Consider the following 24,988-nt stretch of genomic DNA (forward strand, 5'->3'; position numbering starts at 1 on the left):
CTCCTGCCAGCAGCTCCCTTCTCCCACTCACTCAAACTACCAATACTACCTCAGTCTTATCTGGGCTGAACTTCAGCCAGCTAGCTCTTATCCATGTCCCAACCATATCAATGTTGTATACAGTATTGATGTAGTTGTGTCAGTCCCAGGATATTAGAGAGATAAGGTGGGTGAGGCAATATCCTTTATTGGACCAACTTCTGTTGGTGAGAGACACAAGGGGCATGGCTACGTTGGAAACTTCGAAGCGCTGTTGTGGGAAGGCTCCCGCAGCAGCACTTTGAAGTGAGAGTGTGGTCGCACGCAACTGCAAGCGCTCCTGGTAATCCACCTCCATAAGGAGATTAGCTCCGAGAGCTGCCAGTGCTTGAAGCCTCTCTACACTAGCGCTTTAAAGCGCTCACACTTGCTGCACTCAGGGGGGTGATTTTGCATACCCCTGAGCCAGCAAGTTAGAGCGCTATAAAATGTAAGCATAGACAAGTCCAAGCTTTCAAGCCACACAGCTCTGTGTGGTTCGAAAGCTTCTCTCTCTCACCAACAGAAATTGGTCCAATAAACATTACCATCTTACCTCCCTTGTCTACCCTACTATACCAAGACATTTGAACAGATATCTTGACAGCACTGGCTGGGCTGGGCGAGAGCAACTCAAACCCTTCAACTGCCTTCCATAATAGGCAACACTTACCTATTCAATAGAGGAGAGACAACATGGACCATAAGAACAAAATTACCCATCTACTCCTGCTGGGGTTCAGAGACAAGGCATCAACACCTCACAATCAATGGATCAAAGGCAGAGATAGATTTAATATCAGCATAGACATGAGTTCATCTAGTAGTGCTACCAGTTCCTGTGCTCAAGTCTGTACTGAGATTGCATCAAGGAGATCTGAGGCAGCCATATATTCAGAACTGTCTTGCCACAATACTGGATGATACTGCTGATAGTTGGCTATTTCTTTAGCAGAAGCTAGCATTCTATTCTCCCTAAAGTAGGCACTGATGACCTCTGCCAATAAATTGAGCCAGATTTTTCATCCTGGCCTTCAGCCAGCAAGGAACACGAGTCCAGAGCACAGCTCATGACAAAAAAGTATTCACAACACTTCTGCCATCTCGGGGGGGGGGGGGGGGAAGGGAGAAGGGAAGAGAGAGAGACTGTCCCAAATTCAAGCAGCGAAGACCTTGCATTTCTCCTCTCAAGACACTGCCCTGCAGCCACAGAAACAGACAGTGAAGTCTGAATTGGATCCATTTTATCTGCAAGACAGCATGAAATATACTTGTAATGGCAAGGACTCAGCCAGCCAGTGAAAGAAGACAGCTACTAACAACCAGGTAGTCAACCACTCAAAACAAGTTTGCTTATCAAGGTTTACTAAATGTTGTTAAGGGTACTTGTAATTTGCTACTGATCTTTTTTTTAATAGAAAGCAAAGCTCTAAACTTGGAGTACTCTTAACATCAGAAGTCAAAGATCACTAGACTTCAAATACTTCAATACCTGATAATTTCTCTTAATTAAAAAAAAAAAAAAAAAGCAGCAGCACAGGAATAAGTACATCAGCACTACTCTTTAAACGTCCATGACATCACAGACAAAAATGGGACAATTAGCTTGTGAATTCTATATACACCCGTTAACAACTTGCGGTTAATTGAGAGAGCAGATATTTATGCTGCAATACAAATGGATATAGTTTTGAAACATAAAAACTGATACATTACCATAAAATATTCTTAACCCTACAAGATAAGCTTATACATAAAATCTGAGGAGACCTAAGCCCTAAAAGAAAAATGAATGCATTTTCAATGCAAAGTGGTTTGCTAAGAACAATTTTCCTTTTGCCATTTTTGCTTTTTAAAAGTGAATTTTTAACTTTAAACCTAGAGATCTGCTACAAACTAAGAACTCTCGCTGCATTAGAAATCCATTATTTACATATATTTTGGAAGTAGTTTGTGATAAGTCAAGATATTTACATAGCAATTAAAACAATTACTCAAGTTAAGTGTCCCCTCAAGCCACACAGACACTTCAGTGAAGGAGAAATTGGTTTCAAGTTTGCTTCATTATCTCTCACTGGTTAGTTTTCACATTGTAGGTTTTTATTTTTAAAACGTGCACATTTATTTTATTCTCAAGAAGCATTCAGCACTACTGTAACTTTTATATTAAGGAGATGCAGAGTCAATTCAAACCCAATAAGTGGCAGATATTTTGGGGTTTCTCCAGCACTTACCTCTAGTATCAAGTGAAGAGGAAACTGAACCTGCTTCTGTATAAATTTTTGATACAGCTTTCTTTTCCATGGAAGCTTCATTCTACAAAGCAACAACATATTGTTTTGTATTCTTAAATACAGAAGACTCCCAAATGTACATAACTTTTTAGACTCATCTGGAACAGAATCACTGGGCCCGATTATATTCTGCAACTATACCAAGACCCTTTTATACCATTCAATTAGTAAAAAAGCATCTTTAAAAGGGGGTAGAAATGGCACCCTGAGAATACCTCCTGCCAGTGGAGATCTGGCATAAAAGGTTCCATGACACTCCTGCTCTCAGGCTCCAGCAATTATGTGAACGAAATGCAAATCAGAACACAGACTTACTTTACTTTAGCAATAAAAATGAGATGCAGAGCATTTCCTGGTAATTAATGACTGGCTGAAGCTGATGCCAGTTAGTCATTAATCGACAGGCAATGCCTTGCACAGAGGTGGTGGTTGTTGCCTTATTTCCCCCCCCCCCGCCCCCGCGTAAGAAAGTAGCTGGAGGGAACAAGGAGGGGATGAGCTACTGAAGCATCTTACTATGATAGATTCAACTTATTAGCAACTTTTTGCTGGCACCTGAGGGGTTGCTGTTATCCATCAGTTGCTAATAAGTAGGACTGTCAATTAATGGCTGTTAACTCATGAGCTTAACTAAAAAAATCAGTTGAGATTAAAAAAATTAATCATGATTAATCACACTTTTAACTGCACTGTTAAACAACAGAATACCAATTTAAATTTATTAAATAAATATTTTGGATTTTTTTTTTACATTTTCATATATTGTATTCTGTGTTGTAACTGAAATCAAAGTGTATATTATTTTTTATTAAAAATATTTTCAGTGTAAAAATGATAAACAAAAGAAATAGTATTTTTCAATTCATCTCATACAAGTACTGTAGTGCAATCTTTGTCATGAAAGTGTAACTTACAAATGTAGATTTTTTTCTGTTACATAACTGCAGTCAAAAACAAAACAATGTAGGTGCTGAAGTTTTACAAGTCAACTCAGTCCTACTTCTTGTTCAGCCAATCATTAAGACAAACAAGTTTGTTTACAGTGGAGAGAATGCTGCCCGCTTCTTATTTACAATGTCACCAGAAAGTGAGAACAGGCATTTGCATGGCACTTTTGTAGTGGCATTGCAAGGTATTTACGTGCAGATATGCTAAATATTCATATGCCCCTTCATGCTTTGGCCACCATTCTAGAGGACGTGCTTCCATACTGATAACGCTCGTTAAAAAAATAATGCATTAATTAAATTTGTGACCGAACTCCTTGGGGGAGAATTACATAAGAACGTAAGAATGGCCATACTGGGTCAAACCAAAGGTCCATCAAGCCCAGTATCCTGTCCTCTAACAGTGGCCAATGGCAGGTGCCACAAACGGAATGAACAGACAGGTTATCATCAAGTGATCCATGCCTTGTAACCGAGTCCCAGCTTCTGGTAAACAGAGGCTAGGGACACCATTCCTGCCCATCCTGGCTAATAGGTCCATCGATGGACCTATCTTCCATGGATTTATCTAGCTCCCTTTTGAACCCTGTTATAGTACTGGCTTTCAAAACACCCTCTGGCAAGGAGTTCCAGAGGTTGACAGTGCATTGTGTGAAAAAATACTTCGTGTTTGTTTTTAAACTGCTACCTATTAATTTCATTTGGCAGCCCCTTGTTCTTGTATTACTTAATCACCCTACTGATGACACAAGTGGTTTAATGAATCACTAAACAAGTCATTTTATGAAATACTCTACAAGGCTCCAAAGTACAAACATCAACTAACCTCTGTGGTCACCAAAGCAGAAGTCTGTGTTCTCACTGGTTGTCTCAAGAGTGCAGTATTGCCTTCAGTTGAGCATAACGGTCCCCATTTATGTTTTTGTAGGTCCACTACATCATTGTTTCCCAGACTCTGCAACTTAGGGAAATCCGAAAGGGTAACTTCAAAAGCAGGTTTTGGAAGAGACTCGGTTTTTGGAATCTGTTTTGATTTCCAGTTCATGGCTTTATGAGACCTGTCTAATTAAAACATGTAAAGTCAAAGAAGCCAACTATCACTAAATTATACCCAGATTTTTATGTCACCTCAAATGTCATGATATCCAAGCACACTGATTGTAATAGAATAGTTTTAGGTCAACGATATCTCATTTTGAAGATATTGGTACACTAATCATTATAATAAAGATGCAGAAAGAATAATTTAACAGTGAACCTAGGAGAAGTTGCTTGCCTAGGAAGTTCTTCATATCAATCTACCTTATGTTGTGGAGTCAGCAAATAAGGTTATTCATGGTCCTCTCTCAAAAAGGGAGTCACTCGAAGAAGTATTCTCCCCATACCCCTTGACTTGGCACCTCGAGATTCAGAAACATATAGTCACACTAAACTAGAAACTACTAAATAATTAACAATTATAATTTCTACTGCATATATTTTAACTAAGCCACATATTAGCACCTGTACCTGGTTTCAAAGCATCTCTGCCGTACACAGAAGTAAGAAGTGAACTTCTATTTGCTGTTCTGTCTGATGACTCACTTCCATCAAGCCTTTTATTGCCCAATTTCTGCTCATCGCCTTTTGATCTCCTCTGTAAGAAACAATGAATTGGCAATTGAATAAGAAACAATTGAATAAATGAAAACCTTTCCGGAAGATTTTTTAGTTACACTTGGTCAGATCACTATATTTCCATTACCATAACTTAAGTTATACTTAACTAGAATAACCTTAAGAGTTTGGACTTTAAATTAGTACTAAAATAACCAACACAGTTTGAGGACCAATAAAAATCAGAGGAACTTCTTAGATTATTAAATCTGATTTACATTTTGTTATTTCTGCTATTTAGTTTTTGCATGTCTCACAGTTTGGACAACAAAACTACATTAGTCCACTTATTTGTAATCAATTGGACCTTGAGGTTCTCATGACACTTCATGCTAATGCATACTTAGGCTCTGATCCTGCAACTGTATCTACATGGGTGGGCTACCGCACAAAGACAGGGTTTTACTGGAGTCAGCAGGGCTCAGCACTGGCGCAAGAGGCCAGCTATGTGGATGCAAAAAGAAAAGGAGTACTTGTGGCACCTTAGAGACTAACCAATTTATTTGAGCATGAGCTTCCACAGTATGCATCCGATGAAGTGATCTGTAGCTCACGAAAGCTCATGCTCAAATAAATTGGTTAGTCTCTAAGGTGCCACAAGTACTCCTTTTCTTTTTGCGAATACAGACTAACACGGCTGTTACTCTGAAAGCTATGTGGATGCAATTTCAGGACAGGCAGTCTGAGTTGCATGCTGCCTGCAAAACTGCTAACCTAACAAGTTCAAAAATCACAACAGACCAAAATCATCAAGAGAATGGCTTAACATCATGCTGTTTTGTGGCAGTTTTTCTTTGGTTTTTTAAAACATGTGTAAACTTTTTTGGGGACTTGCCTTCCTTCCTCAGGATTTCAGGAAATTCATCTTAAAATGCACAAATAAAAAATCTCCATAGACTGGAAGACTGCCTCCATTTTTCTTTCATTGATGGGGGCATCCTTCTCCAAACACTAATCTCAGCTCCCTCCTCTATGCCTTCCCTTCTGTAGGCCCTTCCCTCCAATGGGTACCTCGCTCTACTTCAGCTGGCCATTGCCCTGTCCTGCTCCACTCAAGGACATAGTCCCCTGCTCAACACCTTTTTCACCATCCATGGAGAGTGGCTCTGCTCAGCTCTCCTTCTACCAAAGCACTACCTCTGACTCCTGCCAATCTCTGTCCCCCAGACTCTTGATACTGCTGCAGTCCACCTTCTTCTCCCTTCCATATTTCCCTTGCCAATTCTTAAGAGTGTGCAGCAGAGTTGACTTCCTGCAGGGAAAGGGAACCATACACACTCTTTGGATCACCTTTACACCTCTTGGTCCCCCACTTTACTATCCTTGCTCACCTGCTTCTCCACTTGTCTCACAGATTACATGTCCCATGCTTGTTACAGTGAGAGTTGGTCAGAAAAATGTCGATTTTGTGGTCTGAATCATTTCCCCGAATCTAGAGTCAGCATTTTAGGGTCCACAGCAGCTCTGCAGAAAACTGTCTGCAACCCCCTGGAGTCGTGGCTTGAGTTTCCAGAGTCTGCAGCTCCAGGGCAGCCCTGGAAGACCCAGCTGAGCCAGGGTTTGCATGACTTCTAGGCTCTTAGCTCTGCATCAGAGAGCCTGGAAACTATGGGACAGGCTTAGCAAGCTGGTCAGTTGACCTGCTTTTATTAACCATGGTCAAATATTCCAGTGATGCCTTGATGTAGGCAGCGGCCTAGCATCTGGTGCCATTCTTTCATTTTTTTAGAACTTGATTTCATTGTGTTTTGCATTTTTCCGAGTTAAAACAACTCATTTAAGTAACTTGTTTTTTGCAATTAGGGATAAGACTCTAAGGCTAAGTCTAGGCCTACTGGAGACCATAAAGTCTTACTCTTTTCATTACTGTTCCAATAAATTACTGCTTTAAATATTTGACGAGTTATTTTTGGACTGGTCAAATGCCCACCCTACCATGGGAGCCCCATCTTGACCTGGGACTCAGCTCCTGGCTCTGCAGCAGGGAGTCTGCAGGCCTGAGAACTCCAACTCAAGCCAGGGATCTTAGAGCTTCCAGCTTCACTGCCTCAGACCCAGAAGCCTAGATGCCCGGGGTCAGCATCCCAGGGTCTATGGCAGTGGTGCCATGTGGACTGTCCAAGCAGGGCTGGGAATCTGGAAGCCCTAGGCAATATGCATGGTGGGGCTGTTTGGGAGCCAGGGAGCACCAGCAGCTGCTGAGAGAAAATGACATTCTTATCATTTTCACCACTGCTATTGCTCTGCTGCAGTAGCTGAAATTGAAAAGAATGCTAATTTCACTTAGCAACTGCCAGTGCTGGGAAGCAAGTTTCTTTTTGGAAACATGGTGTGGTGGTATTTTCTGAAACTAAATTTTTTCAAGTTTTTGGGTGAGAAAAATTTCAATCTCAGTCGAAAAACATTTCAGATTTTTTGGTTTGGCCTCCAAACCAGAAAAATCGATTATTTGCTTAGCTCTAGTTACAGTGAGCACAAGTAAGGAAATAGAGATTCGTTTTGCAGGTCAAAAAAAGAGAGCAGCAGCCTATGCTGGTGGCAGCTGGAACGGATATCCAAACCCCGCTATTTAGTCTCCTACCTGTGGCCTTTGATGGATGCAGCAAGAACTGCAGTATCTCTTTAACCTCAGTCAGAAACCTTGAGATACCCACCAAGAATTTCTGGCGATATGGTAAGAGGACAATTTTAATGCCACAAAAGAAGTGGCAACTCACAAAAATACTGGGAGAATTGACAACTCAGTTCAGAGACGTGTTTATTTGTTCAAATATATATTACTCCTTGGGGAATTCTGCACCACCGTGCAAGTGCAGAATTAATGTCCACCACAGATTTTTCCTCCTGCAGAAGAACTGATTCTGACAAGGAGGCTAAGGGAAGCCATGAAAGGGGTTGCACTATAATTAAACCTTTCACCCACCAGGGTCTGATGTGGTGCCAGAAGAGAGAGCAACTGGCTCATAGGCCAGAGGCTGCCTTCCTCACAGCACCCTGCCCACAGAGCCAGGTAATCAGGCATGAGGCATGGGGGAGGGTGAACAGAGCAGGGCACACAGGGCTGCTGGGAGGCTCACTCAGACTGGGATTCAGAAAGGCTAGTGGTGGGAACAGACTGGGGTTGAGACACGGAAGCTAGTGGGGTAACAACATTGAACCAGGAGCTGAATGTGAGTGGGGGTGAGGGGCCATATGCAGATATGCCTGGCTAAATGGAGGTACTGGGACAGGGCAGATGTACCTGACTGAATGGGAGAGGCTAGGGGTCAGCCAGGGTCTGCATGGGGGAGGCTCCCTAACAATCCCCCGCCCTCCCAAAACCCACCAAAAAAAACAAAACCAAAAAAAAAACCTGTTCCATACTACTCCCACCCAACGAGGCTCCAGGTTCACTTCCTGCCTCTTTCCCAGCAACTCAGCTCCTCCGTTACCCTGACTCCCCCAAGCTTTTGTACTACTTCTGAGGGGTGCAGGAAATACATTTCTGTATCACAGTTTAAATGAACTATTACTCACAGTTCTGTATTAGTATGCCTAGTAAGGAATCTATTTGTCAGAAAACATTTCCTGAATCCTTTTTGGGGTCTGTATTGTTAGATGTACTTGACGACAGGTATTTTGAAATAAATTAAACTAATTGAAACTGGCTTGATTATATTGTGTTATTTTGACAAATAAAAGATGTGGAATTTTAAAATATTGTGCATACTTGAATTGTAAGAGTTTCATAGAAATACTTCTACTGGTCTTCGATTCTGTAAAAAAAAAAAAATCTTGCTGCTACAAAAATCTAAATCTAGTCTATATTACTGCTAATAACATCTCTCTAAATGCTAAAGGAGGACTTGTGGCACCTTAGAGACTAACCAATTTATTTGAGCATGAGCTTTCGTGAGCTACAGCTCACTTCATCGGATGCATACCGTGGAAACTGCACAGCCTATTTCCCCTTGTTTTTTCCTAACCCTCCCCCCCCAGACGTTCTGGTTAAACTTGGATTTAAACTTGGAGAGTCGTCAGTTTGGATGAGCTATTGCCAGCAGGAGAGTGAGTTTGTGTGTGTGTCCCCAGAAAAAAAAAGGGGGGGGGGTAAGAGAACCTGGATTTGTGCAGGAAATGGCCCACCTTGATTATCATGCACATTGTGAAGAGAGCTGTCACTTTGGATGGGCTATTACCAGCAGGAGAGTGAGTTTGTGTGTGTGGGGGGGGGGGTGGAGGGTGAGAAAATCTGGATTTGTGCTGGAAATGGCCCAACTTGATGATCACTTTAGATAAGCTATTACCAGCAGGACAGTGGGGTGGGAGGAGGTATTGTTTCATGATCTCTGTGTGTATATAATGTCTGCTGCAGTTTCCACGGTATGCATCCGATGAAGTGAGCTATAGCTCACGAAAGCTCATGCTCAAATAAATTGGTTAGTCTCTAAGGTGCCACAAGTCCTCCTTTTCTTTTTGCAAATACAGACTAACACGGCTGTTACTCTGAAACCTCTCTAAATGCTGTTGTAGTAGCAATAGTGAACAAATAGTGATTATTCATTTTAAAGCTCACAGAAGAGGTTATTCACCTACCTTAGAAGTCTTTCTAGTCTCCTGTCTGACTGGACAAATTTGTTCGGCACATTCATTAACTATCCTGGAATGACTGTAGTGTTGAGAGTTGTTATAATTACACCGTGCACTGGCTAGTGAGTACATATTTGGTGCAGCATCGGATGAAGACAGCGAGCTGGAGTATTCACCAAGTGGAGTATATCCCATAACGCTACCAGATATATATTGAGAAAGAGATGAAGCACCATTCCAGGACACATCTTCTGCACACATCTGTGGCCTAAATAAATACACCATTCCTTAGTTGAAGATTTTGTTCAATATCAAGGCAGGCATAATATTTTGCAAGAAAAGCATTGTCCATAATTTCAATTAAGTATTTACTCACTGCTTTCTAGATAAGAGTTTTAACTATAAAATTCAAGTTTTTCCTCAAACATGATTAAAATATTAATGTTTCTCTCCTTTTTACAGTTAAACTTTTATAATGGTTATTTAAAATTCAAAAACCACAATGATTCTACCTATAAAATATTTGTTACTGAGTTTCAAAACTATTCTGCTTTACTTAAAGTTATACTTCCCTATTTCAGCTTTAACAGTTGATGGAAAGTTCTTTATTATTTTGCCAGACTTCCTTGTGGTAAAGAGTGAGCTTAAACTAAAAGACAGAGAGGACTGAAAGTGTAATACAACTAAGAGATGTGTGCGAATGCACTTCGCTACAATAAAAGGAATATGAAGTACTGAAACTTCTTTTAAAATACAGTTTAAAAACAGGAGTATAAATATAGTACTCTGTAGGACAGAATTTATCCCAATAAAACACTATAGTAAAAGGTGCTTAGATCAGTGGTTCCCAAACTTGTTCCGCCACTTGTGCAAGGAAAGCCCCTGCCGGGCCGAGCTGGTTTGTTTACCTGCCGCATCCGCAGGTTCGGCCAATCACGGCTCCCAGTGGCCGCGGTTTGCTGCTCCAGGCCAATGGGAGCTGCTGGAAGCGGCGGCCAGTTTGTCTCTCAGCCCGCGCCACTTCCAGCAGCTCCCATTGGCCTGGAGCAGCAAACCGCGGCCACTCGGAGCTGCGATCGGCCGAACCTGTGGACGCGGCAGGTAAATAAACTGGCTCGGCCCGGCAGGGGCTTTCCCTGCCCAAGTGGAGGAACAAGTTTGGGAACCACTGGCTTAGATGGTAGATATTTGGGTTGTGCTTAGTGGCTAAAGGAAGCCTTAAATACAACTTGCGCAAATTCAACGTATCTGAAAGTTTAAAAAAAAAAAAGAGGAAAAGGAAACATTTTCTAAATTGATATCAGTAAGGGCTCCACCACCCAGATCATGCCAAATTCTAAGCGGGCCTCTGAAAGTGAAGACACATTTCCCACAGAAATTACATTTACAGATGTAAAGTGAACAGCTAGTGGTGACAGTCTCAATTTGAGCAAACAAATGTTAGCTTATGCATATCCAATTTTAAAAACCAGTTTAGTGTGGCCAGAGTTTATAAGCCTGATGTTTTCCTATTTTCATATATCTGTTCAATTCTGTAATAAGCAGATACTTCAGATATGCAATACAAAAGAAGAAATGCTCTCTCTCTGGTAGTAAGAGTTGTTTTGACTTCAGCCTATCCTAATTTATATGGAGAAATATGCACAATAGTGTATCAACCATTAACCTTCATTTTCTGACTTAAGTCCCCAACAATGCAACCTTAATCACAATATTGGTGCTTCTCACTATGTCTTTAATTATATTATATTCTGTCATAAATCAGACTTCAATTCAGCTCATCATTAAATGGATCAGAACAATCCAAAATACAGGCTGCATACAAAGGAAATGTTGTCACAATTCTGAGATCGCCCGTGGGAAAAGTCAGTTAAGGCATAAAAAAAAAGAACACAATCTTTGGGGTTTTTTTAAGGCAATAAATGAGTTGCAGGACACTGCAATTATGCCTAAAATGAAACCAATGCTTACCATTCTGAGAAACTAATAAAAAAGTTAGGACACTTACTGAATATCAAACCCAACCCTTCTAATTGTTGTTTTTTTCTTATCCTAATATACAGCATTAACAATCCATTTAGTAAAATCTACTTTTGGAAATCCTGAAAACTGCTACATTGAAAATAGATTTGTTTGGGGTTTTTTTGCAAGTGTATCTTATTCTTACTAGGTTTACCTTTTAAAATAAGTTGTTTTTTTGTTTGTTTGGTTTTTTTTGGGTGGGGGGGAGAGCACCAAGGAAGGACCGTGAAGATTCCTTATATCTAGAAGGAAGGCATTTGGAGAGGCTCCCCCTTCCCCATTCTCAAGGGTCCTCCCTTCCCCTTCTATACATAGGCTATTATATGGATGGGAGAAACAATAGCTATCATTCTTCTACCCCAGGACTGAATGTGATTCCTTCCAGAGCCAAACACCACATCTGAATCAGCTAGATTAGGCACTGCAGAGCAACACGACTCTTCCTTGTCCTTCTCTAGTGACTCCACAATACCAGGTCTTTGGGATCAACAACCTAGGTACCAAATCTGTATCACTCAGAGAGCAATGTAGAAGTCTAAACCATTGGGCAAGCACTACTACAGTTAGAAGAATTAAAGCATTAGAGGCTCCTACTGCAATTTTGAAAAAGTAGTCAAAGTCAAGGCACTAGAAGGTTAAAATTACCCATATGAGATTCAGAAAAATACATACTTATCCACAGATTGTTCCTGAACACATGGGTAGTATGTAGTAGGAAAGACGCATGCTTCTGAGGGTTCTGACCATGCCACAGTGACTGTCGTGTATTTTGGGACAAACGGTTTGACATCTGCTGAGAACCTGAAGCCCTGAGAAACAAAATGTTTTTTGGATACATGCATTTTGAGATGAACCAAAAGTAAGTGGGGTAGAGGGGAACCAACCTTTTCTCTGGGAGAGCAAAACTGCACAAGAAAGAGCTAGTTTGTTCACTTGTTCTAATAATAATACTAATAGCTGTGAAACAACAAAATTCTCAGAAGGAAAGTGAAGGGGAAAACAATAAACAGCAAAGATTTGATTGCTTTGGAAAGTTATTTCCACATAATGCCTACATTTAACAGAAAATACACAAAAGAAAGCTACATTACAAAAATGCTAGGATCCTGCTTAACATGTGAGATGCAAAAATAAGAATATTCCATTTTCAGATTATACTGATTAAGTGACTAATCATCTCAGCAGATTATTAGCATTATTGTAAAAGCTGTCTCCAAAGGTACAGTAAGTGTGACTGACTATAAGCATACTTTTTAAAAAATATGGATCAAACATTAAATTCTACATCTTTTTAATGAGATTGTCACAGCACTAATATATTCATATTGACATGCCCAATTTTGGAGGTGTTCCACATGCTGGACTACTACTGCCTTCAAGAGGCCTTCTGAATGTAAAGGAGGCTCCAAAGTTAAAACCAGAATGTATTTATTGATGTTACTTGTTGCTTGCACTTCATAGTTTGTGCTTGGACAAAGTACTATTTCATAATTCCATTCATTCTAATACATGCAGTAAGTCATTTTAAAGCTGATTATATAGGTCTTCATAACTAAGACAGTGGCATAACTTGCTTTATTAGTTCTCATTGTTAAAGCAGTAAAACAAAGTCAACTTCATGAACTGCTGTATCCATGCAAGGGCACATGGAGACTTGTTTATATAAATGTTTCACTGACAGTAATTTCAGTGTTTAGAATGCACATGAGCACCCTCTTGTGGTTAAGTGTGCACCTGGAAATTTGAGGATTAAGGCTTTTACAACCCAACAGATAATATGGATTCTTGGCTTCATGGGTTTGTCAGGAAGTGTGTCCACTTCAACTGTTGTCAAATGTATCCTGGCCATTTAAATACAAAATATAGATTGCATTGGTGAGAAACAGGACATGAAATATGTACACACGAGTATAAAAACAAATCCAAGTTATTTTTGGAGTTAAAGCTTAGTTACCAGACAAATGAATAAGGCATAAATAATACCAACCATAACAATACTTTTAATTTGGGTTGATCATTAATTTTAAGAACATCTTAGTCTGACTGGGAGATCTCTATGGAATCTAGTGCCATATTGGTTATATATGTACATTTTATATTTGACACACAACCTAGGGGGCATTATTCACAGAATGAATGTAATAGAAGACTATCCCATAGCATAGCTGACTCTTAAAAGTAATGGGTTCCTTTCATACATATTCTCTCTCTCTCACACACACACACACTTCACCATGCCTACAGTGTGTTTACTCTCTTAACATGAGATTTTGGTTCTTAAGGTACTGGTGCAATATATTCACTGAATGCTTATTCAAATACATTTCCTGCTGATAATGCTGTAATGGTAAAAAGACTGATTTTAGTCAAAGAACTTGAAGCATTCTAAAGCAGTTTCCTTTAAGTATGCTCTTAATATTGTATATACTTCTCTGAATTACTTGCTTCTCTCCTCCACAAGTATCTGACAAAAATAACTATTTCAGGGCTTTGGGAGAAAAGTATATTTCACATATAGATCAGCACGTACAATTTAGTTTCCTATGCTGCCCAAAATACTCACAAAAGGTTTTTAATTCTTTGGGATAATTAGAACAAACACCATCTTTAAAAATTAATAAGATGTTTCAGTTACTACATAAGCTCCTGACTCTCCTACTTATTTGTGGTTTCATAAATATATATTCCTTTTCATAAAAGTTTCTCTCTTCCTTGATGTTGCGTGAAAGGCTCACACAAACAACAGAGTCTTGATTCTGTAAAGGCTTATGCACGTATTTAAGTTTTTGCAGGACTGACATCTCAATCCTGCAACTGGATCTGAGGAGGCAGACCCCAACGCCTATGCAGAGAGCCATAGAGGTCAACAGTTGCATGGATCCAGCTGCAGAATCAGGGACAAACACTACTGGGACTAATCAGGAGTAAAATTACAACACGGCTGCTACTCTGAAACCTGTCATACATGCTTGAGCGTTTGCAGAATCAATTAAACCCATTCCCAAGCAACACCAGCTACGCAGAAAAGAGCCATTTCTTTACACCAGAATAAGATTGTTCACACAGGAGGTTATACCAGTAGATCTATATGCACACTTTAGCTTACACCAGTATAACTTTCCCATATAGACAAGTTCTAAGACTTCACAAAGAAAGTGTGAAACTTATGACAGGCAAAGGACCTGCCTCTCCCACTGCAATCAGAGCCATATATAAGCAAATCCCTACACCTGGACATGGCTCTGCACACACACAGAGCTCACCTGCACGGATCTGATTGTAAGATCAAGGCTAAACAACTGTTAAAAGCACAAGAAAAACTTAAAGACAAGGTATCTCCCTGACCCGGCTCCCTTTCAGCTGCAGTAATACCGGTGGAGTACTTGCAGCAACAGCAGGTAAAGTATTTTCAGACCAAAAGTATCATTTCAAGTTGATGGTCCCTTTAAAAAGAAAGCCACTGGACTCAAAGGCCAGTTCGGAGCCCCTTAGCCCGTCCCACGCAGGGCCAAGGCTGAGGCCGCCGCTGCTTCCCCCCCCCCCCGCCCCAGGGCAGAGCTGCAGAGCACACGAGTCCGCAGGGCAGTCCAGCGCCGGGGGAGGTTTCCACCCGGCTCCCCGTGCAGGACATGGACCCCCGGGGGCAGGTCCGGGCGGCTGCTCCGCGGGGATGGTTAGTGACTCTCTCGGGGGCTCCCCCGACGCCGCTGTCAGGGACTCGGGAACGGCATAGGGCGCCTCGGGGCCAGCGGTGTAACCAGGCCCCCGCTTATGTAACGGATGAGGGGGGGGGCTGCGCGGCCCAGAGCCGCCTTCCCGCCCTTACCTCGCTGGCCGTGCCCGGCTCCCGCTCCGTGGCCATGGCTGGTCGGGAAGGGCAACAGCACCGCGCGCCGCCTCTCCCCCAAACCAGCTCCCGAGTCTGACTGGCTGATGACGCCAGCCAGGTGCGTCAGAAGGGCCGCGGCGCAGCTGGTTCTACGTCACCTTCCAATCAACTGCAGCAGCGAGGGACTGACGAGGAGCCTGTTGGTCTGGTCACATGACCGCACTGCCCAACCTGCCTCCCGAGAGTTTGGAGGCGGTGCGCAAGACTGGGTGGTACTCCCTGAAGCGTCTGGGTGGCGCGCTCCTGTGCGTGTGGCTCACGGAGAGCTGCTTGTGTTATTTTGTGAAAATAATCCATTTGGAATTATGGTATTTTTGTCAGTTTTCCAGGGTTTTCCTTCTTATCTGGCTCTTGCAGTTCATGGCCAAGTAAACACTATAGTGGTATTTTGTAGACTATTATAATTTAGAAATGCTCCCTTATGTGGGATAGTATTATGTGTTAGGATATAGATATTCAGGCCTGTCTGTAAACGCCTATACTCTAAGAATTTAAGTGTATTCTTATCACTTCGCTACTTATAGAGATATATAAGAAAGAATCAAAATCACTGTCTGTCAGTGTAAGGGCCTTCTCTTACTGTGACAGTCTGAGGCCCTGTTCTTGGGCTAAGGCCTTTGGCTAAGCTGCAGAGGCAGCCATAAGCTGAGAAGCAAACGGTCACATACTCACATTCCAAATTAGTCACATTGAAATAAGGTGCTATTGGGCTGTTAGGTACAATCCTGTCCCGATAACGCCTATCACCTCCAGAGAAAGGGAAGCACCTAGAAGATGTAAAAGGAAACTTAGTTTGATAGCATCCTGTCAGGCAAGAACTCACTTATCAATAGACACAGCTGGGAAACCCTTATGTCTTTAGAGATGTAGTTGTGAAATCTTCATTTCTGTGTTGTTCTATCATTGTAGTCCCCATTTCCCTATTGTTTGTCTGTATAATCTCTCTCTGGTTCTGTGATTGTTTGTCTGCTGTATAATTAATTTTGCTGGGTGTAAACTAATTAAGGTAGTGGGATATAATTGGTTAAATAATCATGTTACAATATGTTAGGATTGGTTAGTTAAATTTCAGGAAAATGATTGGTTAAGGTATAGCTAAGCAGAACTCAAGTTTTACTATATAGTCTGCAGTCAATCAGGAAGTAAAGGGGGGGAATGGGAAGAGGGAATTGGAATCATGTTTTGCTAAGGGGCAGAAATGGGAATGGGAAAATTGGAATCATGTTTTGCGGGGAATGGGAACAGGGACACAGGTAAGGCTCTGTGGTGTCAGAGCTGGGAAGGTGGATACTAAGGAAGGAAACTGGGATCATGCTTGCTGGAAGTTCACCCCAATAAACATCAAATTGTTTGCACTTTTGGACTTTGGGTATCATTGCTCTCTGTTCATGTGAGAAGGACCAGGGAAGTAAGTGGGCAAAGGAATAAGCCCCCTAACATTATGAACCTAGGCATTTGGTGATGTGCCCTGGAGGCAAGGGTTGGTAACACGGCATAGTTGTGTGCCTCAGTTCACCACAGATACTCTCCAATTTTATTAAAGTTGTATGCCTTTTTCATTCACTCGTTTGTTATTTAACCCCAAGATTGTTACAACCATCTGAGAACACTTTATTCCCATCAATCACTGCACAAATTAATCAGGCACCTTTCTTTCCATTTTCACCATTTCTATTTATATTTGCTTGTTTGTTTCCCCAGTACTACAGCAGTGCAGTAATAATAAAACAAGGCACCTAGAGCCAGCTAATAGGCACATGCACACAACATCTAAGGCTGCTCTTACACATAGTGAGAAAGAGAATGAGAACTTCTTAGAGTAGGGGCAACTGAAGGCCTCTCAATTTCTTCCCTCCTTCCTATTTAAAATAATAATTTTAAAAAGTGTGTGTGTGGGGGGATACTTTACACCACCACTCCCAACCACAGAGCTTTGGCCATCAAGAAAGCAAGTCTTAGAGGGATCAATGTGGTGCTATGAGTACATCAGCAATGCAAAATTCAATTTCTTGAATGGAAGTTTGTGCCCAGTACTCCCCTTTGCATATATTTCTGAGCAGTCTTGAACAAAGTACTTGCCAGTTGATGTGTGTGGTGTCTTCTCTCTCAAAAAAACTTGATGACTGAGTGGTGATAAACATTGCAGTGCCTAAAGTTCCACATCAAGTCAATACAGGACCCTCTTTGTCCTGTATTTCAGCAACAACAATGCAAAGATTCAAAAATTGATACAAGTGTATGATTTTGCACCAGCAACAAAACATTGTGAGGGCATCCCATAAACTTTTCATGCAAATGTCCTTTATGGCATGTAGTTAGAGCTATTTTGATTCCAGAATATTAGAGACAAGGTTGATGAAATAAAATCTTTTATTGGATCAACTTCTGTTGGTGAGATTTCAAGTTACATGGAGCTTTTCTTCAGGTACCTCTCCCAGATCTGAAGTAGAGCTTGGTGTGGCTTGAAAGCTTCTCTCTCTCTCTCACCAACAGAAGTGGTCCAATAAAAGATTTTACCTCATCCAAGTTGTCTCTTTATTTCCTTTAAAAGTTAGTAGTCACTCATCTGAAGATATGTTTTGGAAAAATTACTTACTCATAGCTGCTGTTCTCTGAATGTGTTGTCTTTGCAGCCCTCCACTGCAAGCCATGTGGGTCAGATACATGACTCCATCAAGGAAACAAGGAGAGTTTATCATCACCATTGTGAGAAGCATACACAAGCACATTTTTTACTGAGGCTGTTCCATTTTTATGACAGTTGTGTGCAACTGTGTGTTTATGATCATAAGTAAAATTTCTATTTCTTCCACAAAATCTATATCATTACTTCAAATTATTAAAAGAAGAACTGCACTAGTAGAGAGCCCATTCTCAATGTTTGTAACATGTCTGAAATATATTTCCAATGTCTGATTTACATTGAGCTAAATCAGTTAACTTATATGAAAAATAAAAAACAAGGATGACATTTTCACTCTTAGAAGGATCTCATTGTTTAAACTTTCATCATGCTTAGCATATCAGAAAGCAATGTGCTTGTATAACATGAACATAAAATACCAACATGTAATTTACAAAAGACAGCCAGCCCCAAGTTAAATCTGATATAGCCACAGGCACTTGGTATGTCTATTGACCAGTGCAAGGATAGAACTTTAAGACAATTAAGGGGACTAATTTAGAAGCGAAGAGCTCAGTGTAAGCTCAAAAACTTGTCTCTCTTGCCAACAGAAGTTGATCCCAAAATATTACCTCACCCACTTTGTCTCTCTTGTCCTGGGACCAAACACAGCTACAACATAATTAGGAAGTTACATTAATGATTTTTGAGATTCAGCTCTACAAAGTACTAACAAGATGATTCTAGCCCCGATGGCCTTATCAACCTATACCATTCTACAATCTAATGCTTTTAATCTACATACAGTTCTGAATATACTGACTGCAGTGGAACAGCCCTTACTCTATCCTATTCACCTTTCAAGGATGTATTCTCAGGCTACAGCTTATTGCACTGTGATTAAGTATTAACCATGATTCATGAGCTAAACTATTGTCAGCTAATATATTTTCCCCTCCTACACCTCCAGTAAACAGCATGGCTTGCTCATATACTTAGATTTTTGACAAATTATGCCTTCCTAAAGGGAAGCACTAATGTCAAGAGACCTTTAGGGAGAAGGCCCAGTTAGCAGTCGTTTACTTTTGACTCATGTATAATGGCATAGTAGAGAGTCAAATACCTGCACGTTGCCTAGAAATCCACAAATACAGATGCCTGAGCTGATACACCCCACTAAGATAGCCGGGGTAAGCTTACCATAGCAACTTTGATTTGGATTTACACTACATGCTGTGAAAGTGTATTGCCAGGCTTGGGTTTGAGATGGCCTAGATATAAAATTATAGCAGGAAGTTCTTCAGAAGGGAATGAGTGGTCAGAAGACAGACAGATACAACTAATACCTGAATAGCCTGGAATTTTTGCTATTCACTGAATGCAAACTCACGCAGCACAAGGCATATTTATAATCTTAAAGCCAGGACAGCCAACTGCATTCTCCAGCTGGTTTTAGTGTGATCTTCTGACTAGCTTCATCATACTAAAGTGATTTGAGAGGTGGCTCAAATAGCCTAAGCGCAGCAAAGTGATGGGGCACATTCTGTTGTGGGGCAGCAGAGCCTATATTAGCCTGTTTTGTGAAGAGATTCTTGATTCAGAGTAGTCAGCCAGCAACTGTGTCTTCCCAGAGACAGGTATTATGTCATAGAGAACTATGTCCCTGTGAAGCCACGGTTGTGGTTTTTTTCCACCTATGCAGCGATTTCATGATCAGTTTTGGACAGGTACCTCCTCCTCCACTAGTTTAGCTTTAACTCCTAAATTCTACGTAGTTGATTCCGATCCGCTAACACATAAGATTTCTTAGAAAGACTTCACAAAAGTAAATATCTAGAATTAAGAGAGTGTTTATTTCTTTAGACCCCTTGTGAAGAGTCAGGAAGCCATGGGCTTTGAACTAGTCAAACATATGTAATTACAATGCTGTACATTGTTTCAATACTGAGTTACTCAAGTTTCTAAAGAAAAAAAATACATGTAATAAGTGAAAGTCTATAGTCAGGACATAGACATGCAACATGAACACTTTATTAAACAAAAGTAATTTAATAAAAAGTCAAATAGGCATTTATATTACAGTAAAGGGATATGTTTTTATTAATCTTTAGACACCATAGCAGCCTACTTGGAATTGCATTTGACTGAGCTCTGTTGCTGTGAATAATACAGCTCATGCACAGATACGGATGTATGTTTTGTACATTTTTTTCAAGTATTCACTGAATACTACCAACATATATACACTCATATACATAAAGTTCCAGAAGATTTAATAGAAGATTTCCAGAAAAAAAAGTTCATTTTTGTTGGTCTTTCGGAAGAGGTCTTCTAAAGAGAAGGATGTGTGGTTCTGTGGAAATAAGATTGAACGCAAATTTCAATGTTATCCTGCAATATTTATCATTGCCAGTCCTGCACATTTGTGTACAGCAGCTTAGTACTCAATTACTACATTTAATAGACAAAACGTTAAGTCTCCCCACTGAGCGTAAGAAAAATGACCATTCCTATTAGTGCCTTCAAGCTTGCCCTTCTATATGGGGTAAAACTTTCAGAAGCACCTGAGTGACTTAGGCTCTTAAGCCAATTAGGTGCTTTTAAGAAGTTTTACCCTTGGTGCCAAGAGAGGCCACTCAAAATTAAGATGGGAATTACTATAATAGTTAAGTATTTCCATGAATGCTCAAGTTTCAAATACTTGGAAATGACTGATCAGTACATTTTAGTGTGAAATTATATCTATGTGTAACTGTAATGCATAAGCATTGATCATGTTTCGGTAAGGAATTTGTATCAGTTTAACAGAAGACTATTGCTAGTACCGTAAAGTCAGTAGAGTTTGATTTTTCGCAACATTTCCATACCAAACCTTCCTATGTAGATGCAGTTTATATTGGCTTATACTAGCAAGAGCACCTTTATGCTCCATTATCTACACTACAGGTTGGCTATACAGCCAACCTTTTCTAGTAGAGAGCTGGCTTGTCGGTTTTAAACTGGCTCAAGAGTGTCTCCACAAGTGGGTACATTGATTTAACTAGACCGATTTCTAGGCAGGTCTAGTTTAAACAAGGAAGTTGAATCAATTAACAAGACCTTCAGGCCAAGTGGTGCATGCACATCCTTTAGCAGGAGAGTAAAATACAGTAAGTCATTGGAAGGAAAGGCCATGCTTGCAGAAAATTTGAATCTACCTTTGGTTGAATTTGCTTGCTGGTTCTTCCAAACAGCGAACTTGGAAGACCACTGAGATCACCTGCAGTTTGTCCACTGACAGTTAACATAACTGTCAGTCAGGTTTGTACTAGTTTTAAACACTCATGATAAGTACCAAAGTAGGGTCTGAAATTGAGTCACTTGTACTTTGATACAAAGATTATAATATTACAGTTAAGATCTTCTAATCTTTAACTTTTGTTGTTTCTAGCAAATCAGCTATAATATAGCCACTTGGACGACAGTTTTATTTTGGTTCACGAAGACCAAGTTATACAATTACCTATATCTAAGGGCTTGTCTACACTGGCAATTAACAGCGCTGCAACTTTCTTGCTCAAGGGTGTGAAAAACACCCCCCTGAGCACAGCAAGTTGCAGCACTGTAAAGTGCCAGTGTAAACAATGCCCCAGTGCTGGGACCTACGGCTCCTCGTTGAGGTGGTTTTAAAAAAAAAAAAAACCAACAACGCATGCCACAACCACACAAGGCACATTAAAGCGCTGCCACGGCAGTACTTGAGCGTTGCCAGTGTAGAGTAGCCCTTAGTGTCTAAGCTTTAATCTAGCACAGATAGCAACTTGTTAGTTTTCTAGTTCAGGGCTTGAAAAGTTTGACAGCTACAAACTAGACATGAGATGCCCACTAGTTAGACCCAGAGAAATCCTGCCCTGGATCTAAAAAGTAAGTGTTAAGGAAATTTGAAGCCACACCCTCCACCCCTTCCCATTCTCCCCCCACAAAAAAATGACCCCAATGCTTCTCCACTGCTGTTAGTTTTCCCAAGCAACTACAGAGTTATGACAATCTTTTGATTCCTGTAACGTTGGGTATTGCTAATAGGAGAAGATTCAGGGTGTCCTTTTAATCCCAACAAGTACCTGCATAGTCAGTTAAAAGTGCCATTATAGCAATAGAACAGTCATCCTATTTACCTGGCTCATGGATCATGTAATGGACCCAGCCAAGACTTTGCTGGACACCAAGTCTTCTCCATTCCTCTTCAGACATTAGATGGGTTTTTGGTACTTGCTTTGAAAGCTCTCTGGGTAACATCACATGTCTGTTGAAGATATAATAGTACTAAAGTTATCCTACAGTACAGATCAGTTTTCTTTTTGAGAACACCTGTATTTATAGGCTATAACCCTTACTGCCTTTCCTAGAGAAATGTCTTAAGCTGGACTCAGTCTGCCAGACACCAGAAAAACGATATCCTCCAGATGGAGGATATCAGGCAACTTGGCAATATCCTGACCACCAGTGGGAAGCCCAGTGCACTTTTCCTAAGATATTGTGCCCCTCCCAATCTATTTCTGTTAGCTGCTAGAAGGATGCCCACCATCTGTTCTCAAGTTTCCTGGGAGAGAGACCAACTGTTCTACATGTTGATGTACCAATGGCAATATACGGGCTATTTAAAGATTCAATAGTTTTAATTCATGCAGATTTAAGTATTCATATTAAAACACTTTTAAGCTTAAAAAAGAGGTGGTATGCTAAATTTTGAAATCCAAGAGCCAGTACTGTAGATGTTAACCCTTCAGCCATGTAAGGGAAGGTATTCCCTACTTCATCTGAAATATATTTGAGCCAGGAGAGAATGCCTGCCTAGTCAAAGCAAAGAGTGCTCCTGGCATTTGGTTATTGCCACACTGTTTAAGAGACAAAGGAAACTCCTATCTACTTGATCAGATAAGTGAATCAGGACTGGTGGTATAAGAATGTTTCCTAAAACCACTTATCACAGCCAAGTCAACTGCTGACCAACATAATCTCACCTCTGCCCTTGAATACCAAACTGTACATGCAGATCACAAACCTATCTTCAGGAGAGTAACATTTAATAAAGTCACAAAACAGAGGCACTGTAGTGTATTTCATAGGGCACTGTGGAGTCTGTTTACCTCTTCCCTCTCAGACCAGTGTATTCTGCTTCCCTATTATGCAAACTGGTCACACAGCATTGTTTCAGGCTTGAATGAACAAAACACTCAAGTGGGGTAAGCAAGAGGTCATCTATCCCATAGCCTTGCACTCAATGTCATTAACCTGCATAAGGAGTCAGCAATATACCCGGAGCAAAACTTCCCACAGAAAGCATGGCATCTTTACTACTAAGATTTGTTCAGGGTAGTGTGTTAATACACTTCAAGTTAACCTCCCAAGACTCCCTTGCATTGCAGAACAGCTACACCCCAAAAGGCTAAGTGCACATCTGCCCAGGCCACGTGGTCTCACTGAGCGTCTATAAAGTGACTAGAGCAGTAATTGCCTCACTCTGAGCTAGCGAAAGCAGAGTCAGGTTCTGGAGGGAGCCAAAGGCACCTCCCCTGATGTGGCCAACAGGCAGTCGCCATTGTTGTCACCCCATTCCAGAGATCAGGATTGTTTACAGGTAGTAAAACCCAGTCCCACCAATGTCTGCTCCGAGCGGGTAAGGGGACCTGCGAGCCCGCCAGTGCTCAACAATGGCCGCTAGAGTGTCCCCAGTGAATTTCGGGGACAGTGAGCTCACAGCAACTCTCCCGAGATCAACTCCAGGAAACCTGGCTTCCCTGGGAGACGGCTCCGAGCAGCGCCCGCGACTTAGTCACTGGCTCACGAGCCCCTTCAGCGCTCACAGCCCGACCGCCCCAGGCTCCCCTCTCCTCGCGCAGGGCCCATTGTTCCCCCAACCCCTGCGGAAGGAGCAGCCCTCCCCTCATTTCCCGGGGCGGACTTAGCGGCGGCTGCGCTCGAGACGGGCGGAGAGAGCCTGAGTCGGGTCCCGATATTAGAGCGCCATATTCTGACCCGAGCCCCCTGGCAGCCCCAGAAGAGCCAGTGATCCCTCCCACACCCCCGGAGGGGAGCAGCGGGGCAAAGCATTTACACCCCCCACCCCAGAGAGCGCTGCGCCGCGCGCCTCCCCCCCGGACGCCCCTGCGCGCGGCCGACCAGCCAGCTCACGCCCCGCGGCACGGAAGGGGGTGGAGGACAGCGAGAAGCAACCCACGCACCGATACTCGTAGTGCTCGTCAAAGTATTTGTCGGAGTAGTAGATCTGCTTGTGGGCCATGGCGGAGGCAGCAGCACCAGCAGCACCCAGCTCGCGTTCCTCAACCTGAGGCAGCGCCCGCTGATTAACTGACCCCTTCAGCTTTCCACTCAATTTGAATCCAACAATTCAACGTTTATTGGCGGGCAGTGCCAGCCAATCACAGAGCGCGCTATCACATACGTCAGACAATTACATCACCCGTACCCTTCACTTTCTCCCGACCAACCATTTAGAGGCCATGAGAGCGAAGGGCATGGTATATGAGTGGGACGGTTAAAGTACGCTGCGCGCGCAGAGGTTGGGAGGGAGTTGGAGTCAGCGCGTGCGCCCGCTCAGGCCGTTTGGTCTTCTCCAGACATGCGCTTGCCTCGTGAGCTGCAGTGGGGCGGTTAGGGGCGGGATGGGTTGCGGTTGCCAGCGGTTACGGAACGGGGCGGGTTCCAGCAGTGTGTAGACTTCCTTCAGCTTCATGTGCGGATGAAGCTGACAGGCTGCTGAGCTGCCCCGCTCCTCCCGACATAGGGGCCGATCCTGCTCGTCTCCTACCCTCTGCTGAGGCGTGTCCCCCGCAGCGCCCCCCCACAGCGCTACTTACCTGCTGCAGCTAGCAGTGAGAGGCGGTCTGGCTGTGCTTATACTGTAGTGTCAGCACAGGGTTCAGACAGGCTCAAGCCTAACTCCTTCCCCTGCTCCCCAATCACACTAACC

The 24,988-nt window shown here is 42.0% G+C and overlaps 2 protein-coding genes across 4 annotated transcripts in view; both read right to left on the reverse strand.

Annotated features, from left to right (window-relative positions):
- SECISBP2 (SECIS binding protein 2) overlaps positions 1-15,486 on the reverse strand; it is a 57,905-nt gene extending 42,419 nt beyond the window's left edge. The window contains exons 1-6 of one of the 3 annotated variants that reach the window (XM_073344908.1): positions 15,333-15,486; positions 12,179-12,315; positions 9,491-9,752; positions 4,769-4,895; positions 4,086-4,321; positions 2,253-2,334 (exon numbers count right to left, since the gene is read on the reverse strand). In XM_073344908.1, coding sequence (XP_073201009.1) covers positions 2,253-2,334; positions 4,086-4,321; positions 4,769-4,895; positions 9,491-9,752; positions 12,179-12,315; positions 15,333-15,368 — 880 coding nt within the window. In that variant the 5' untranslated portion in view covers positions 15,369-15,486. The remainder of the gene's footprint in view (positions 1-2,252; positions 2,335-4,085; positions 4,322-4,768; positions 4,896-9,490; positions 9,753-12,178; positions 12,316-15,332) is intronic. The other 2 variants (XM_073344907.1, XM_073344906.1) reach the window with 2 other exon arrangements.
- Positions 15,487-19,852: 4,366 nt separating this feature from the next.
- Positions 19,853-24,540, reverse strand: CKS2 (CDC28 protein kinase regulatory subunit 2). The gene is made up of 3 exons (XM_073346232.1): positions 24,240-24,540; positions 22,173-22,300; positions 19,853-20,371 (listed from the first exon to the last, which is right to left on the reverse strand). The coding sequence occupies exons 1-3, from the start codon at positions 24,296-24,298 to the stop codon at positions 20,319-20,321; spliced, it is 240 nt and encodes a 79-aa protein (XP_073202333.1). The 5' UTR covers positions 24,299-24,540; the 3' UTR covers positions 19,853-20,318.
- Between the last annotated feature and the right edge of the window lie 448 nt (positions 24,541-24,988).

Source organism: Lepidochelys kempii, chromosome 5 (assembly GCF_965140265.1).
Source record: "Lepidochelys kempii isolate rLepKem1 chromosome 5, rLepKem1.hap2, whole genome shotgun sequence".
In the NCBI taxonomy this organism is placed as follows: Eukaryota; Metazoa; Chordata; order Testudines; family Cheloniidae; genus Lepidochelys; species Lepidochelys kempii.